The sequence below is a fragment of the Delphinus delphis genome, chromosome 7 (genome assembly GCF_949987515.2).
Source record: "Delphinus delphis chromosome 7, mDelDel1.2, whole genome shotgun sequence".
Taxonomy (NCBI): Eukaryota; Metazoa; Chordata; class Mammalia; order Artiodactyla; family Delphinidae; genus Delphinus; species Delphinus delphis.
In genome coordinates this window covers 62,441,049-62,460,551 of record NC_082689.1, presented here as the reverse complement: position 1 = coordinate 62,460,551, position 19,503 = coordinate 62,441,049, and the positions used below count along the sequence as shown (strand labels likewise).

Sequence of the window (19,503 nt, the reverse complement as noted above, 5' to 3'; positions counted from 1 at the left end):
TAAATCCTCAACTACCAGGGCAGAGAGACAGAAAATGTTTAAAATTGATAAATCAAGATACATATCTTTAAAACTGAATATATTTTTTTAAATATATAGATTATTTATTTATTTTTAAATTTATTTCCTTATTTATTTATTTATTTTTGGTTGTGCTGGGTCTTCGTTGCTGTGCGCAGGCCTTCTCTAGTTGCAGTGAGCGGGGGCTATTCTTCATTGTGGTGCGTGGGCTTCTCATTGCAGTGGCTTCTCTTGTTTGGGAGCATGGGCTCTAGGTGCACGGCTTCAGTAGTTGTGGCACACGGACTCAGTAGGTGTGGCTCGTGGACTCTAGAGCACAGGCTCAGCAGTTGTGGCACACGGGCTTAGTTGCTCCGCGGCATGTGGGATCTTCCCAGACCAGGGCTCGAACCCATGTCCCCTGCATTGGCAGGCGGATTCTTAACCACTGCGCCACCAGGGAAGTCCCTAAAATACATAGATTATTTAGAATATAATTTTCCAAGAAGCAGAAGGAGTGAAGCAATGACTGCTACTCTTCTTTTAAGCATTTTGGTGATGTTTGATGTTTTAAATCTGTGTATATGTTACTTAAGAATAAAAAATAACTTTAAAGAAATGAATATAAAAAATTACAAAATAAATTGCAACTACCATAAAATAATTATTACCATTTATTCAGCATATATTAATAGTGCAGGAGATACCAAACACGTATCACCCCATTCATTGCTCATTACAACTCTCATATTTAGGATAACAAAATTCATTTTTAAAAAGTCTCATTCTCTTAATTCTTGTTCATGAATGAGAGCACATCCAAATGAAATAACAGCAAATATAGCTCCCCCCAAAGTACACTTAAAAACCCAACTTAATAGCAAACTTCTTTTCTATACCACTATTATTTATAAAAAACATATTAAAATTTGGCATTGGACTCTGTACATTTTTTGAAGAGATACATTTTTGAAGTATTTTCAACTTACAAAAAATAGTCTCTTGTTTTCATTGATCTCTTCTTTTTTCTTTCCTCTTTCTTTTTTCATTTCTATTTCATATAATGAATTCTGTCGCTTTATTTCCTCAGCATCCTTTTCTTCCTCTTTTCTCCTTCTCTCTTCTTCCTCTTCATGTTCCTTTATTCTGAAGAAAAAAACATAATTATAACTGAGAGCAATGCAGAAAAATAGAATATATTTTAAAGAAATGAATTAGAGTCTTACCTGGGATGATTTGAAACTATAAAGGAGAACTTGTGGATTTCTTTTGGGACAAGAACAGATAGGTAAAGAGCAGTGATTAAAACCAAATCCAGGGACTTCCCTGGTGGTCCAATGGGTAAGATTCTGTGCTCCCAGTGCAGGAGGCCTGGGTTCTGGGAACTAGAGCCCACATGCGTGCCGCAGCTAAGAGGTCCGCATGCCGCAACTAAAGATCCCGCATGCCACAACTAAGACCTGGCACAGCCAAAATAAATAAATAAATAAATAAATAAATAATTTTTTTAAAAGAAAGGACATAGGAACCAATTGCAATGTATGAACCTTAGTTGGAATCTGATTCAAACAAATAAATTGTAGAAAAAATTTTTTAAAAATACAAAAACAAATCCAATCTTGGTTAACCCAGGATGGCCAATATCTTCCTTTCTTCAAAATTTGTTTCATTCCTCACCAAAATTAAGTCCTACAGTAGATTCAAATGTTCCTTTCCTTTAGAAAGAACCAGTTAACTGAATGACAGACACTATGCTGAAATGGTGACATTATTTTACAGAAAAGTCCCTAATCCCTACTGCTTTTCAATTTCAGCACTAGAAGATGCTATCTAAGCTATGGATCTGGCCTCTCAGGAGTTGGGGTTTGATGGAAGAAGGGCAACAACTTCCTTACCCAGCTGGCCACTTTGGTTGTTATCCTTTCTCTAGCCAACATTGACTAACTACTGATGCCTTCTGAGTGGTTAGCCATTAAATGCTGGTTGTCTCACAGGGCTTATGCGTGAGTTCTTCAGAAATCCCTGAGCAGTGTCCTCACTGCAGAGCTCTGATCTGCATTTAGCTCCAGCTCTACCTCTACAACCCACACCCCCCCCACCCCACCACCATCACAACCAGGAGCATCCACCATCAGTAGCTTATTGCAGACTCTCCGCGACCACATCTGGCAGTCAATCCTCAGCATACTGGCAAAACAGCTCAAGCCCCCCCCCCCCCCCCCCGGTATCTTTGTCTATGTGCCCACGCATCCCGGTCAGCCAATCAACACGTGTGCAGGCTGCTCCACTGGTGCTCTCTATCAGTTGTCTCCAGTTCTTTTTCTTCCTGGGTACAGAGTGGGTAAACAACCCACTTAAATAGACAAAAAGACTGAGGAGTAAGCCTTTCTTTCATATGCACCCAATCATAACATTTTTTTCTTGGTTTCAGGGAGGGGGAAAATTCCCTTCCCTGTGCCACAGAGGACTTCACAGTTAAGTGAGCCAGTAAGTTCACTTTGGTATTATAAAGCCAATTCAGAACAGGTGAGTAAGCAGCCACTTAGAGTCACAGTCACTCTCTTTAGGAGGAGCTAAGAAAAAAGTCACTGTTGGCCACAGCTAAATCAACTTTATGATTTCCCTAAAAATACTAGGTTTTCAAATTTTTATTTATTTGTTTAGTTTGTTAGAACTATTTAATAGTATACCAATCTCTTAGAAGCAAATTCATGTCAATCATCAAGACTTAAAGGACATTATAAAAAGAGATGTATCTAATTTTGAGAAAGCTTTTGAAGTTTTAAAATTGCTACTTTAAGAGAAAACAAGATATAAAACATTTGCAATTTTAACATTCCTTAGCAAATCTGGAAATCACTAACATTATACCTATACACGTATTGGACAATTCATTGTTTCAGCCAAAAAAAAATTTACCTATTCTGAGAGTGAATAAGAAAAAATGTCTCTAGTGTCAGTGAAGAGATAATATTGACAAGGATTTATATAACTATTAAAGACTGTCAATAAAGACTTTTACCTTAGTTTGGGTAGACTACTCAACTATCTGCCATAGGTTTAGCTTAATGCAAAGTCAACATTTTGAAGGAAATCCGAGATCCTCTAGTTCAGGGAAGAAATACATAACATTTATATCTTTTTTTTTTTCTGGCGGTACACGGGCCTCTCACTATTGTGGCCTCTCCCATTGCGGAGCACAGGCTCCGGACGCGCAGGCTCAGCGGCCATGGCTCATGGGTCCAGCCTCTCCGCGGCATGTGGGATCCTCCCGGACCGGGGCACAAAGCCGCGTCCCCTGCATTGGCAGGCGGACTCCCAACCACTGCGCCACCAGGGAAGCCCAACATTTATATCTTTACTTCCAACACCCATGACCATAGCAGACACCAATAATCAATGCAAAACAAAAATCAATGCAAAAATCTTGGTCCTGCTCAGCCCAATGAACTGGCAGCCTCTGCCAAACCACCCGAGCAGAATTTGTTATGAAACCTCTTTGCTACCCCTGATTTACATTCTGAAGCTCCCAAATCTGTGTTGATCTAGCCCAGATCTGACTTGACTTTATACAGATGTTACATAGAACTCCTATAAAAGTGGAAGGGACTCCTACCCAAAATGTGGCTCAGATGACCCTCCACACACCAAGAGAATTTGAGAGAAAGTATTATCACACAAGGGACACCCAACAGAGCTGTGTAGGCATAAGTAGGTCTGGATTGACTTGGGCAAAGCAGAGGAAGTGAGTTTGGGTCTTTATTGTGACTGAGGGGTGAAACTGGGGAAAAGCTCCTGTGCACAGGAGATTTAAATTTCCTACTGGCAACCAAGGAAGAGGCAAGCCCAGGGGCCTTCTTATAAGGCCAAAGGGGAAGGGAGGGTGGGGCCTAACAAGAAGTCAGCAGCCCAACATCAAAAATCAGGTCTCTGGGGCCTCCCTGGTGGCGCAGTGGTTGAGAGTCTGCCTGCCGGTGTAGGGGACATGGGTTCGTGCTCTGGTCCGGGAAGATCCCACATGCCGTGAAGCGGCTGGGCCCGTGAGCCATGGCCGCTGAGCCTGCGCGTCCAGAGCCTGTGCTCTGCAACGGGAGAGGCCACAACAGTGAGAGGGCCCCCCCCTAAAAAAATGAGGTCTCTGGGGCTTCCCTGGTGGCAAAGTGATTGCGAATCTGCCTGCCAACGCAGGGGACAGGAGTTCGAGCCCTGGTCTGGGAAGATCCCACATGCCACGGAGCAACTAAGCCCGTGCACCACAACTACTGAGCCTGCGCTCTAGAGCCTGTGAGCCACAACTACTGAGCCTGCACACCTGGAGCCCGTACTCCGCAGCAAGAGAAGCCACTGTAATGAGAAGCCCGTGCACCGCAACAAAGAGTAGCCCCTGCTCACCGCAACTAGAGAAAGCCCGTGAGCAGCAACGAAGACCCAACGCAGCCAAAAATATAAATAAATAAATAATTTTATTAAAAAAAAAATGAGGTGTCTATTACAATAGACATGCTTGATTCTTTTTTTTTTTTTTTTTTTGCGGTACGCGGGCCTCTCAGTGTCGTGGCCTCTCCCGTTGCGGAGCACAGGCTCCGGACGCGCAGGCTCAGCGGCCATGGCTCACGAGCCCAGCCGCTCCGCGGCGTGTGGGATCTTCCCAGATCAGGGCACGAACCCGTGTCCCCTGCATCGGCAGGCGGACTCTCAACCACTGCGCCACCAGGGAAGCCCAGACATGCTTGATTCTTGAAGAGACAACCCAAGAGGCATCACCACCTGACTATTTTATTCCTAGATACATTCACTATGTCTAAAAGCAAATTCATCCTCCTCCTCTTCTAAACTGACCCTTTTGGTCTCTTGTCCTTATCGTGGTGAACAGTACCAACTTCTTTTCTGTTGCCTATTCTAGAGACTTAAGAATCACACTTAACTCTTCTGTAATCTTGAGACCTCTCATTCATTTATTTAACAACTATTTATTGAATTTCTACTACAACCATGAAACAGACAAACGTGGTTCCTGACCTCAAGAAGCTTACATTCCAGTGGGAAGACAGGCAAAAACAAGCAAACAAAAGCAAGTAAATAGAAAAATAATGTAATTACAAATCCAGGTAATTCTTGTAAAGAAAATAACAGAACAAGGGACTTCCCTGATGGTCCAGTGGTAAAGAATCATCCGCCTTCCAATACAGGGGATGCGGGTTCGATCCCTGGTAGGTGAACTAAGGTCCCACATGCCATGGGGCAACTAAGCCCACGTGCCACAACTACTGAGCTCACGCGCCTCAACAAGAGAGCCCGCATGGCGCAAACTACAAAGCCCACCTGCTCTGGAACCCGTGCACCACAGCTAGAGAGAAAACCTGCACGCCTCAAATAGGGAGAAACCCCCGTGCTGCAACGAAGAGCCCATGCGCCACAACAAAACATCCCGTGAGCCACAACTAAGACCTGATGCAGCCAAAAAAATAAAGAAAATAAATAAATTTTAAATATATATATATATAAAAGAAAATAACAGGACAAGAAAAAGAATAACAATTGAGTTATTTATTTTACATAACAGAGAAAGCTGTTTGGACAGAGCTGTTCCCTAAGACAAAGAAGACCTCTTTGAGCTGATGAGAAGCCCACAGATGAAGAACGGGAAGGTAAAATTCCCAACAGGAGAAAAAGCATGTGAAAAGGCCATGTGGCAAGCAATGATCTGACAGGAGCCTGAGGCCTGGAAGATCAGGGTAATGGAGGTATAATGACCAAGGAGAAAGAGTGGTGGGAAAGGAGTTTGGGAAGTAGATGAGGCCCTTTGACACAAGGCCTTGCCAGAGATAGTCGAGTTTCCATTTTATCTTAAATGAATGGAAAGTCACTGAAATGTTTTAGGTAGGAGAATAATAAAATCAATTTTCATTTTAATAAAATCTCTCTGGATGATGAAAGGAGAAGGGATTAGGAAGAGAGAATAGGAGGCCAGTTAAGAGGTTGAGGCAATAATCCATGGGATATGAGGGTGGCTTGGACTAAGATGACAGCAATAAATTCAAGATTTGTTTTGGAGAAAAAAATCAACATGAATTGCTGATAAATTTGATTTGGGAAATAAAGGAAAATAAAGATGGATTCCTAGGTTTCTGGTTTGAACAACTGACTGGTAAGGATGCCACTAGGAAGTCCACTGTGGGTGTGGAGAATCAATAATTCTGTGTTAGACATTTTAAATCTGAGGTACGTAAGAGATGTCCAAATGGAGATGTCTTAAAGGTGGTGAGATATGTGAAACTAGGACTTAAGGGAGAGTCTGGACTAGAGTGACAAATTTGGAAGTTACAAGATTTAGGATGGCTTTTAATCAGTAGGAACAAATAAGATCACTTAAGCCCTCTTCCTTTATCCAGGAGAAAGTGATGCAAGCTGTCCTATGATGATTTTTCCTTTTCTTGGGAAGCTGATGAGAGTAACAGTAACTGAGTTGTTCTTAAGCAAGGTCTATGGGCCTCTTCCTAGAGAAAGGCTTACCTATCAACAGAAGGAAATAGAATTATTCCTTGTCTATACTCTTAAGTGTCTTTTCAATAATTATGTTTAAGGCTATTGGTCAAAATCCGTCTTTGGGGGGATTTTGGTGTCACTAGAGTCCCTTATTTGCCCTATCCTCATCATGCCCACTGTGAGTCACAGGCAGACTCTTATACTGCTCCAGGCCTGCAGCCTAGAGATTGTTTAAGAAGCGTGTGAAAAATCTCACTTTCAGGTACAGGGCCTGCAGCTGTACAGGGTGTTTTAGTCATCTATTGCTGAATAACTAATTACCCCTAAATTTAGTGGCTTAAAACAATAAACATTTATTATCTCATACCATTTCTGAGATTCAGGAAGCTGAGAGTGGCCTAGCTGGGTTGTCCTCAAGAGATTACAGTCACAATGTTGGAGCTGTAATCATCTGAAGGCTTGACAGAGTCTGGAAAACCAATTTTCACATATCCATTGGCAGGAGGCCTCAGCTCCTTGACACATGGACCTCTCCACAGAGCTTCTTGAGTATCTTATAACATGGCACTTAGCTTCCCCAGAATGAGCAATCCAAGAGAGATGCCAAGGAGAAAGCCACAATGCCTTTTATATCCTAATCTCAGGATGTCACACACCATTACTTCTACCTCATTTTATTCTTTGGAAATGAGTTACTATGTATGGCCCACACTCAAGAGGGAAAGGAATTAGGCTCTGTCCTCTGAAGGGAGGAATATCAAATCTGTGTGGATATATTTTAAATCACCACCAGATGACACCTGGGTAGCACTTGGTAATACAATTAGTAGAGCATGCAAAAGTCTTGCCTCTTGGAACCTGCAATTCCCATTTCTTAGGGATTAAAAGAATTAAAATTTGGTCTCTGCTCAAAGAGGAGAGTCATCCCAAATTTGCACAAGGCACATCATGATCTGGCCCTTGCCTGTCTCTCCGATCTCATCTTTAACATTGCCCTCTTAGTCCTCTATATTACAGCCATCTTGTAGTTATTCAAATCCACCATATTCTGTCTCACCTGTGGACCTTCACCCATTTTATTTCCTCTGCTTAAAATACTTTTACATCCCTTACTCTTTGCATGGCTTATTCCTACTCATTCTTCAGAATTAAGTACAGGAGCTGATCTCTTCTGAAAAGCCTTCTCTAGACTGAATCAGTTGTCCATTTTATATTCTTCCATACACTCTGTATATATATTTCCCAAAATATTTACTATCATAGTCTAATTATTTGTTCCATACCTATACCCTCCTCCCCAGATTGTAAACTTCTTAAGGAAAAAGGACTATTGTATTCATCTTTGTATTCTCAGTGACTAGAATAGTGGATGGCAAACATTGTTCAATAAATGTAACAATGAATGACAATTGAATGAATAAATAAATAGCCTCTCTTGAAATTTTGCTCTGGAATAAACTCTTATTATTCAAGAAAAGGGGGAAAAAATCCTCTTCTTCTCCTCCATTTTCTACCATATAGTCCTCTGTTTCCACTCAGGTTAATACCAGTGTTATGATTCCAATTTTACTTTTGTCTTAAAGAGGCTTTTTATTGGCTCATCACCATTCCTAACAATATTTTAAAGTAACATGCATTCTGAGTTGTATATAACTGACACATGCATCAACATTCAACAGAATACAACATGGTGATAATTTTGTAATTGAATTTCTTGTTTGTTTGGTTTGTTTTTTTACTTTTTGGCCACAGCACGCGGCATTCAGGATCTTAGTTCCCCGACCAGGGGTCAAACCCGTGCCCCCTACAGTGGAAGCTCAGAGTCTTAACCGTTGGACCATCAGGGAAGTCCTGGAATGTTTCTTTTTTCTGTTTTTTTTTTAGATTTTAATGGCAGCTTTATTGAGATATAATTTTCACACCATAAAATGCACCCCTTAAAGTGTACAATTCAGTTGTTTTTAGAACATTTATAGATATTTTCAACCATCACCACTAAATTTGAGAATCTTTTCATCATCCCAAAAAGAGACCCTGTATTACTCACCATTGTGCCCTCTTCCAGCTGCTAACAACCACTACTCTACTTTCTATGAATGTTTCTTAATAAATTTAAGATGTAGGACTTCTGGAACCAAACTGGCAAACCAAGCTCACATGTCACATATCATTCCCCTCCTAATTCCCCACAGTGCAACCAATGGTATGGGGAAAATTCTATACCACTACTAGAAACTAAAGCAAGGTCTTACCCACATACCTGAATTTTCAAGAAATTTTAGGGAAAAATAGGGCAGTTGAGAATGCAATGAGAATAAGTAACACTTGGCCACCATTCGCAAAGACAGAGCCCACTGTGAAGAGTAAGTAAAGGAATTTATGCTGACCTCAGAGCCTAATGGAAAATCTCCTAGACTACACTGAAGATAATCCAAAGAAAGAACTAAAACGAATCCTAAACCTGCCTGAACCTCCACCCTATTGCCAAAGACCACATGAAAGGGGATCCTGGGGCCCAAACACAGCCCACAAAGGCTGTAAGTGGGAGGATGTCCTGTAGGTTTTAGCACTGGTCAGGTAGCTTGCTGACTATCAGGCTGCTACCTGTAATTACACCTGAGCTGCAACAGCCAATATAAGAAGAGAGATTTCTCAAGGGTGAATCACTGGTCAAATATTTGCCTCCCTCTGCCAACAGCTCTATCCCTAACTTGCACTAACCCTTGGGTCGCTACACCACCAAAGAAAAAACTTACAATAAATCCAACATTTCCCTTCTCTTTTTACTAAGGGTTAAAAGAAATGAAGAATACATAATTTGGCAACACATGTATCCTGAGAATTCATGTCTATCTCACTTAGACATTTGTTATTTTGACAAATAAATATAAATACAAAAACCAAAACCTTTTTTTCATAGTAATGAAAAAAGACAGATTTGAGCACATAAAAATAAATATTTTCTAAATACTGAAAACCATTCAGAAAAGGTGACACAAATATGCGATATGTCATATGTAAAAAACACTTATTAATCACGTTTTAATTAATCAATGATAAACATACATTTCAGTATGAAACAACTTACACAGAAGAACAAAGGAGTAACCAATTCATGATAACAAAACCCAAAACAAATGAACATTTACACATGAGAAAATGCACTGCCTTACTAGAAACTAAGAGAAATGTAAATTAAAAGATACCAGTTTTTGCACATTAAATCACAAAAAAATTACTATCCAGAATTGGTTACAATATAAAGAAAAGTGTATCAGACATCATTAATGAACGCATACTTAAAACCTTCTCAAAGGGCAATTTGGCAGTATCTCTCCAAATGTAAATCCAAGTCCATTTCAAGAAATCTATCCTACATAAATACATCTTTGCACAAAAGACATATGCTCAAGGATGTTCACTGCAGCATTGTTAGAAATGGGGCGGGGGAGTGGAATCCAAATTTCCCTCAGTAATAATGTAGTTAAATAAATCATGGTACATGTTTAGTATACAATATGATTATTTTAAAAGATGTGACAGATCCATATTTTCTGGCATAAAAAATGTTCAAGGTATACTGTTGAATGAAAAAATAAAGTCACAGAACAATATATAACATCCACGTTAAAAAATATATACACACTTAAATATGTCCTGAATATAAGAAGTATCAGTAACTGCAATAAAACATCCTGAAGTGATAGCTATAAAACTTTTAGGGACTTCCCTGGTGGCGCAGTGGTTAAGAATCCGCCTGCCAATGCAGGGGACATGGGTTCGAGCCCTAGTCCGGGAAGATCCCACATGCCGCGGACCAACTAAGCCCGTGCGCCACAACTACTGAGCCTGCGCTCTAGAGCCCGCAAGCCACAGCTACTGAAGTCCGCGCGCCTAGGGCCCGTGCTCTGCAACAAGAGAAGCCATTGCAATGAGAAGCCCGCGCACCGCAGCGAAGAGTAGCCCCCACGTGCCACAACTAGAGAAAGCCCATGTGCTACAAAGACCCAACGTGGCCAATAAAACCAGAAAAACTTTTAATAATAGCTATTTTTGAAGAGTTAAATGGGACTTAAAGAGACAAACATTGAATAGAGTGGAAATAAGAGCTTCTAAATTTTACTCCAAATTTTGCTGTATTGCTTGAATTTTAAACAATAAGCATATATTCATTTATTATTTGTAACATTTTTTAAAAATTTTGAAGAGGAGATGAACGTACACTCAAATGTTAACAGTGCCTAATCTGGATCGCAGCGTTTCTGGTGATTTTTCATTTATATTTTATTTTGTTTAATTATATTTTTAATTCTATAATGATCACGAATTGATGATGTAATGTTTAATTATGAAAATATTTTTTCTTTAAAAATGGTAAAACTGTCCACCAGAGTATAATTTAATTTTTGGATACATTTATATAATGTATATACATTTAAACTACAGTATGAAGAAACTGGTCTCACAGTGGAGAAACATGGTAGCTGATGGACAAGGAAGAGACTTTTCAGTAAATTCCCTCTGTGCCTTTTCCTATTTGCATGTGTCAATTACTCAGAAAAGTAAAATAACACACAAGTACACCCCCCCATATATACACTACTAGCTACTTTAAAAAAAAGATCAGGTTTGATTTCTATTTACCAACATGGCAAGAATTCATTACATACTGGTAAGTGAAAAAAATATTTGAAAAAATAATACTGTGGATCCAATTTTATTTTATAAAATGTGAGTACACATGCTCAGAAAAAAAAGTCTGTATCAGTGGATCAGTGACTGCCACAGGCTGAGGGCAGGGGATAGAATTTCATGCAAAGGGGTACAAGAGAACTTTCTGGGGCGATCAAGTGTTCTGTATCTTGATTTGGGGGTGGTTATGCACCAATATGCTTTTTATTTTTATTTTTTAATATCTTTATTGGAGTATAATTGCTTTACAATATTGTGTTAGTTTCTGTTGCAACAAAGTGAATCAGCTGTAGCCATATGCTTTTTAAAAGGTGAAGTTTCTTAAATGTAAATTATACCTCAATGAATGTGACCCTCTCCACCACTAACACCAAAAAGAAGTCTGTATGGCTACATACCAAAACAATAACAAATTATTGTGTTGGATTAGGTTATTGTTCAAAATGACTCTCTCACTCCCACTTCCATGGGAGTCCACTCCTCTGTCCCACTGATGTCAGCATGGTTACGTGACTTGCTTTAGACTCACGGTGGGCCAACTGTATTTCCTTGCCCTTCGACTTTGAGTTTTGCCATGTGCTTGCAAGCTTGGGCTCAATCTCTTGCATCTGTCAATATCATGAGAAAAGTTTTCCCCAGGTGCTTGCTGTCCCTTCATTCTGGACCTCAGAATGAGGCCCCCATGGAGCAGGATCAGAGCCTTTCTCACAGTAACAAGGAAACACAGCCAGTCCTACAGTTTGAAGACAAGCTACCCAGCCAGGCCCAAACAACCCACAGATACATGAGAAATAAATGTTTACTGCTGAATGCCACTAGATTGTGTGGTTGTTTGTTATGCAACATTATTTTAACAATGGTAACCAATATATTATCTCTGGGTAAGGTGGTAATAGTGATTTTAACCTCTTTCTTTTTATTTTTTCTACTTACTAGGTATATTAGCATATATTACTTTTATAATCAGGAAAAAAAAAAGCTATATCCATTATGAGAAAAAGAGGAAAGTACAAAAAAGGTAATTTATGTATACATACTGTTTTAAATGATCTTTGCTAAGAGCCACTCTATCTCTGCGTTGTTTTTCTGCTTTTTCTTGTTCTTCTTTAAAAGCTTTTTCAGCGTTGAGTTTCACTTGTTCCTCCCATTTTTTATCTGATTTTATTTTACTCTTTTGGAAGTCAATCTGTGCATCACGTTCTTTCAAAACTCTACTAAGAAGAAGTCCTGACTACAAAAAAAATTGCAATATTTTAAGAAAATAAAGTCTAATTATATATAGATATGTTAAATATATATATATAAATACAAGAAAACCCAAGTAGTACATGAAAGTTTTTCACTCTTTCTGTCTGGTAAAATTGATATTGCTTTGCATATTCAATGGCCTTTTTCCTTTCTCCTTGTTGGTGTATTGCTTCTTCCATATCAAGAATTTGTCTTTCTGCCTCTATTTCTTTATCACGTTTCTTTTTGGCTTCAAGTTTCTGTTCTTTCATCCCCTACAAAATGACAAAAGCAGTAGTCTGTTTTCTTTTTTCAACTTAACTTTACAAAATTAAACATATAATATGATAATTTGAGCTTTCCTTATGAGTCTTTATTGTATTTGCATATATCACTAACAAATATGAGGTTACACTTATGAGCTAATACTTAATTGAATTTTTTAGGTAGTTAACACATTTACATGGTTCAAAATTCATAATATTAAAAAAGTATATGGGGACTTCCCTGGCGGTCCAGTGGTTAAGACTCCATGCTTCCAATGCAGGAGGCACGGGTTCGATCCCTGGTCAGGGAACTAGGATCCCACATGCCGCATGGTGTAGCCAAAAAACCCAAAATATATATATATATATATATATATATATATATACACACACACACACACACACACACACATATTTTATATATATATATATATATATATATATATATATATATATAACAAAAGTATGTAGTGGAACTCTCCCTCCAATCCTAACTTCCATCTGCAGTCTCTAAGATAACCACTATTAGTTTCTTGCATTTACTTCCATAGTTCCTTTCTATATTTAAGTAACAAATATATATATATATATATATTACTACTTGTGTTCCTTTAAAAAATCAACAGTGGCATATTTTACATGTTCTTCTACACGCCTGAGGAGGTAGCCAATGTCCCATGTCAGAAGAAGTCTTTTTCTCCTTTATGGGTCACACTTCCTACGTCTTAAGAAAATCTTACTTACCCTGAATTCTTGAAGATATCCTATGATTTATTTTAAAAGTTTTACTGTTTCACTTTTCACATTTAGGTCTAAAATCCAGCTGAAATTCATTTTTGTATATTCTGTACCATAGGGATAAAATTTCATCTTGTCCATATGCCGATTATCTCAGTATCTGTTATTGAATTTCCATCTTTTCCCTTCTGATTTGCAATGACATTTCTAGCATATGTCAAATTCCCATATATAACACAGGACTGCTTCTAGGCTCTCTCTGATGATGTATCATTTTGCCAATCTCTGTGCCTATAGTACAGTTTTTATTATTATATTTCCACTACGTTTACTACATTTCTTTTCCTTCTTTAACACCCATGGAGGTGTAAAGTATTAGGTATACTGTGGTACTTCTGGAAGAAAAAAAAAAACAGGGGGTATATTCCACTCCCCATCTATTTACAGACCACGGGCTTTTCTAAAATCAAGTTTTTTAGAGTATAAATTACATATGCTTTCAGTGTACAGTTTTACAAATGCATAAAGTCACTTATAGAACAGTTCCATCCTCCCAAAAAACTCCCTCATGCCCTGTTAGAGTCAACTACCTGCACCCCCTGGCAACTACTGATCTGTTTTCTTTCCCTATAGGTTTTGCCTTTTTCAGAATGTCATATATTATATTGTATATATTACTTATATATCAGTCATGATATAACTCTTCCCTCTTCTAGAAGAAAAAGAATTAATAAATTATGAACACTGTTCCTAAAGCAAGGTAACACAAGCTTTCTGTGTCCCCTCCCAAAGACAAATAATGTACATTGCAACAAAGTAAGGAAATATGCAATGTTGAAAAAAATAAAAGGTGAGAACTCTTTGAACAGATATTATGCTTCCACATAATTTTAAAAATTCTACTAGAAAATAGGAGAAAATCCTGCCTTATAGTTCCTCAAATGATATAGGAAAGTGTAGTGGGAGATGAGAACACCTTTTCTCAGCATTTTCCTCCAGGTGAGACAGTAAAAGGAGTTAGAGGACACCTCCCCACTTTGAAGTAGTTTCCCACTCATGTACATGGAACTAAACTGCAGGTTATTGTACCTCTTAGGTAGAGAATCTTACAGAAGCACAAAGAAGGGCACAGCAAAGACATATGTAGTTCTAGAAAAAGACAGGAAGAGAGACAAATCAAAGGCAGCTGAAAAGAAGCTGCCTTGATTCCTCAAGAAGCTCCTTGGTTCCTCAGTTTCAAATCCTGTGTTTTTGTGCAATCCTCCATCACAACAATAACCAGCATTACCCTGATACCCAAACCAGACAAAGACATTTCAAGAAAACTACAGACCAATATCCCCCATGAACATGGACGCAAAAATTAACATTTTAACAAACTGAATCCATCAAAAAGATAATACGTCATGACCAGCAGACGTTTATCCCAGGAATGCAAGCTTGGTTCAATATTTGAAAATAATGAATGAAATACACCATATAACAAAATGAAAAATTAAAACTTCATGATTACCTCAATAGATATAAGCAAAAGAAAAGCACTTTAAAAATCTAACATCCATTCCTGTACAATAAGTCAAAAAGAAAAAGAAAAAAAAGAAAGAACTAAAAGGCACCCAGATTGGAAAGAAGGAAGTAAAATTTGTAAAACTGTCTTTAACTTTTTTTTTGGCTGTGCTCTGCAGCATGAGAGATCTTAGTTCCCTGACCAGGGATGGAACCCGTGCCCCCTGCAGTGGAAGCACGGAGTCTCAACCACTGAACCGCCAGAGAAGTCCCTGTCTTTACTTTCTGACATCATGATTGTCTATGGAGAAAATCTGATGGAATCTATAAAAAAGCTACTAGAACTAATAAGTGAGGTTAACAGTGTTGCAAGATACAAGATCAACGTAGAAAAAGTTAACTGTATTTCTATAGCTAACAATGAATAACAAATTGAAATGTTAAAAAATCATTTATAATACATAAAAATAGTAATTACTTAGGGATAAATATGAATAAGACCTATACCCTAAAAACTATAAAATATTGCTGACATAAATTAAATAAGACCTATACAAATGGAAGAAAAACACTGTGTTCATGGGTCAGAAGACTCAATACTGTCAAAATGTAAATTCTCTCCAAACTGATCTAGAAATTCAACACAATCCCAAACAAAATCCCAGCTGGCTTTTTCGTAGAAATTGACAAGCTGATTCCAAAATTCATGTAGAAGCGCAAAGGACCCAGAATAGCCAGAACAACTTTGAAAAAGAACAAAGTGGGAGGACTAATACTATCTGATTTCAAGACTTATTATTAAAGCTACAATTCTCAGATCAGTGTGTTATTGAAATAGAGATAGATGAATAGATCAATGGAACAGCAGAGTCCAGAAATTCCCCCTGCACATATATGGACAACCAGATTTTCAACAAATGTGCAAAGGCAATTCAGTGGGGGAAAGAACAGTCTTTTCAACAAACTGTGCTGAAACAATTGGATATTCATATGCAAAAAAAAAACATCAATCCATACCTCACTTCTAAATATAGACGATATATATATTTTATATATATATATATACATATATATATATGTATATATATATATATATATATATATATATGTGTATATATATATATAAAAGACCTAAAACTTTAAACTTAAACACAGAAGAAAATCTTTGTGATCTTGAGTTAGGCAAAAATTTCTTAGGTAAGTCACTAAAAGGATGATCCATACAAGAAAAATCGATAAACTGGACTTCATTAAAATTAAAAACTCTGCTCTTAGAAAGACACTGTAATGGAATATAAAGCCAAGCCATGAACTGGGAGAAAATATTTTCAAATCAAATATCTAATAAAGGACTTGTATTCAGAATATATTTTAAAATTCTCTAAACTCAATAAGAAGACAAACCCAGCAAAAGATCTGAACAGACATTTCACCAAAGAAGATATACAGATAGAAAATGAGTTCATGAAAAGATGTTCAACATCACTGTAATTAGAGAAATTAAAATTATAATGAGATACTTCACACCTATTAGAAAGTCTATAGTTAAAAAGACTGAACATAGCAATTCAGCAAATATGTGGAGGAAACACATATTAGAACTATGTGTTCTAATATGAATTAGAACTATCATACACCGCTGGAGGGAATGTAAAATTACGACTACTTTGGGAAAGAGCTTGGAAGTTAAATGTTACAAAATTAAATGTACAGCTATCATATGATTCTATACCAAGATATTTACCCCAAAGAAATGAAAGCATATGTCCATACATAGACTTATACACAAATGTTCATAAGCAGCTTTATTTATAATAGCCAAAAATTGGAAACAGCTCAAACGTCAATATTTGCTTGATGTCAAACTATCAACAACTGAGCAGATAAACAAATTGTGATATATCCATATAATGGAATACCACTCAGCAATAAAAATGAATGAATAATTGATACAAAAACATGAAAGAATTTCAAAATAATTGTGCTGAGTGAAATTTATAATAGACAGCAGATCAGTGGTTGTCTGGAGATACCGGAGGGGGCATGGGGAGGAGTGAGAGGGAATAAAATGGGGTATGAGGAAACTTTTTTATGGTGATGAATATATTCATTATCTTAATTATAATAATGGTTTCAGGGCTATATAAATATGTCAAATCTTAAATATGTACACTTTAAATATGTCCAGGTTATTGTATGTCACTTATACCTAAATAAAGCTGTTGAAAATGTGTTTCAATGCATTTTAATGATATTTTCTATGTTAAAAATACTTATAAAAGAGCACTAAGAAACAAGAGTAAGTCTTCAGTGCACACGTACTCCTGGGTGGTTAATACTTACTGCATATGTATTAGTCCAATGTTTTACCACTTCTTGGGATCGGAAATGCATTTCTTTCTTTGCCTTTCTTTCTGCACGAAGGCGTGCTGCTTCTCTTGTCAAACTGTCAAGGCTATCTCGAATCCTTTCCCACTCATTGTGTGGAATTATGGTGACCTGCCGGAGATCTACTTTGCTAGGCAGAAGAGGTGGATAGAGGACTTGATCTTCTTCACAGTTCTTTACTTCTAATAAATTTTTTAAAATAAGTATTAAAAACTTTTGAGAAGAGTTTGATATTTTTTCTCACACATTTCTATATTGGCATGATATGTGGAAGTTGTTTCAAAGAATAATTTTATTCTTGTTATCTTAAGAACAGCTGGGAATAAGTGGAAAGTATACAAGACCTTGAAATCAGAAGACATAGATTTGAGTCCTTACTTAGTCAATTCCTTACTGTGTAACTTGGGCAAGTCATTTAACTTCTTGGAGTCTCAGTATCAACATCTTTAAAGTTGAGATCAATAATACCTACCCCAACAGGTTGTTATAAAAGCATTTTCTAAGTTAATCAAGCAGCAGTTTATAAGTGGATAACTTTGGGGAATGTTCATCTTTTGGGGTTGTAGACATTGCACTTGTCTACTCTATATAACCCCTTCCTAACTGAGTAACAGCAATGTAATTTGGAGAACTGACTACAGTCTCAGTCTTGGGGTGGGCCTCATTAATTTAAGAATACTTGCATCTCCCTTGACAATAATTATTCCTGTAGTAAGAAAATAAATAGGACAAGAGTTATGAGACTTTTAGAAAAGTTCTTGCTTGTACTTCTGGGAGAGACATCTGAGAGTGACTCTCAGGCTAGATACGAACGAGGAAGCATGAAGGCCAGACAAGCACCCATCCTTTGACCACAAGAGGAAGCAGCCTTAGGATGAAGCTGTGAACTGTGAAACACAAAGAAGAAACAAAGGAAGACCCTGGGGCAATGAGGATTTCATTATGCTGCTAGATTAATCAGACCCAAAGGCTGGAGTTCCTGTTATATGAGCAAATAAATTTCCTTATTTTTAAACATGATTGAGCTGGGTATACAGTGAAATGAATTCACAAGCATCCTAAATGACACAATGGAGCTCATAACAGCTCTTCTCTAAAAAATGTTCCTACCCTTTTAATCAACTGAAGTTCTTACTTATAAACACCCAAACTCATTCTAGCTAGTTTAAGCAGAAAAGGAATTCATTAAGGGATATTAGATAGCCTACTGAATCTCTCAGAGAGCCAGAGAGTTACCCTTAGAAGATATACATACAAATATCACACAGACCACATTGTGAGGTTCCAGTGAAGATTCACAGCAACTGGCATTGGGTAGGCACCTCAACTTGCCCCACTTATAACTTGCTCCACTGGACACTATATATGTGAACCTTCACGAGTACTCTGGAATTGGTACACTTTTGCTGCCACTCTCCCCAGAAAATGTATTCAACATGCTGTTTCTTTCCTCATATGCTCTCTTCAGAATGTAAATCTAGCACACATACAATTGACCAGCTGAGTCTTGGTCTTATGCCTGCACCCTAGCTGCAAGGGAGGCAGAAAAAAATGCCTTCTGCTTTAAGGAGGTAGAACTTGTAAGGAGAAGAATTTACCAAAATAGGAAATACATTTGAATAATGGTGGGTGGTCGCAGGCCTAACAAAGGCAATAAAGCACAGTGGGTAAGAGTGTGGACTCTGGAGACAGACAACCTGGACCTTTTCTGAACACACCACATATGAACTATGTGAATCTAGACAAAATTATTTAACCCACTAAATCTAACCCCTTAATTGCAATATGGAAATACTAATAGTACCTACTTCATTTTATATAGCTGGTGTAAGAATCAGATGAAGTAATATATGTAAAGAATTTAGAAGAGTGCCTGGCACACAATATGTTCTCAATAAATATTAATTATTATTATTTTTACTGCTTTTATTAGAAGAATGAAACAGAAGTAGAAAAGCAGAGGCAAGAAATCATGTGGCTCCAGAAAGATACTAAGAGAAAAGCTACTAGGACAATTAGAGTCTTCTTGGGGTTTGAATTAAAGTTGATGGGAGTGAGAATTTGGTTGTTAACCTAAAATGTGAGTTTAGAACCACAGGTACCATCTTGCCTACCATATACCAAGTCTCCACATGCAGAATAAAGACAAGCAAAGCTGAGAAGTAGAATAGTGTCCTGGATCGAGTTATACCTAAATTCA

The 19,503-nt window shown here is 37.7% G+C and overlaps 1 protein-coding gene across 1 annotated transcript in view; it reads right to left on the bottom strand.

Annotated features, from left to right (window-relative positions):
- CFAP210 (cilia and flagella associated protein 210) overlaps positions 1 to 19,503 on the bottom strand; it is a 36,553-nt gene that overhangs the window by 14,127 nt on the left and 2,923 nt on the right. The window contains exons 2-5 of the mRNA XM_060015672.1: positions 17,259 to 17,485; positions 12,507 to 12,680; positions 12,216 to 12,409; positions 990 to 1,146 (exon numbers count right to left, since the gene is read on the bottom strand). Coding sequence (XP_059871655.1) covers positions 990 to 1,146; positions 12,216 to 12,409; positions 12,507 to 12,680; positions 17,259 to 17,485 — 752 coding nt within the window. The remainder of the gene's footprint in view (positions 1 to 989; positions 1,147 to 12,215; positions 12,410 to 12,506; positions 12,681 to 17,258; positions 17,486 to 19,503) is intronic.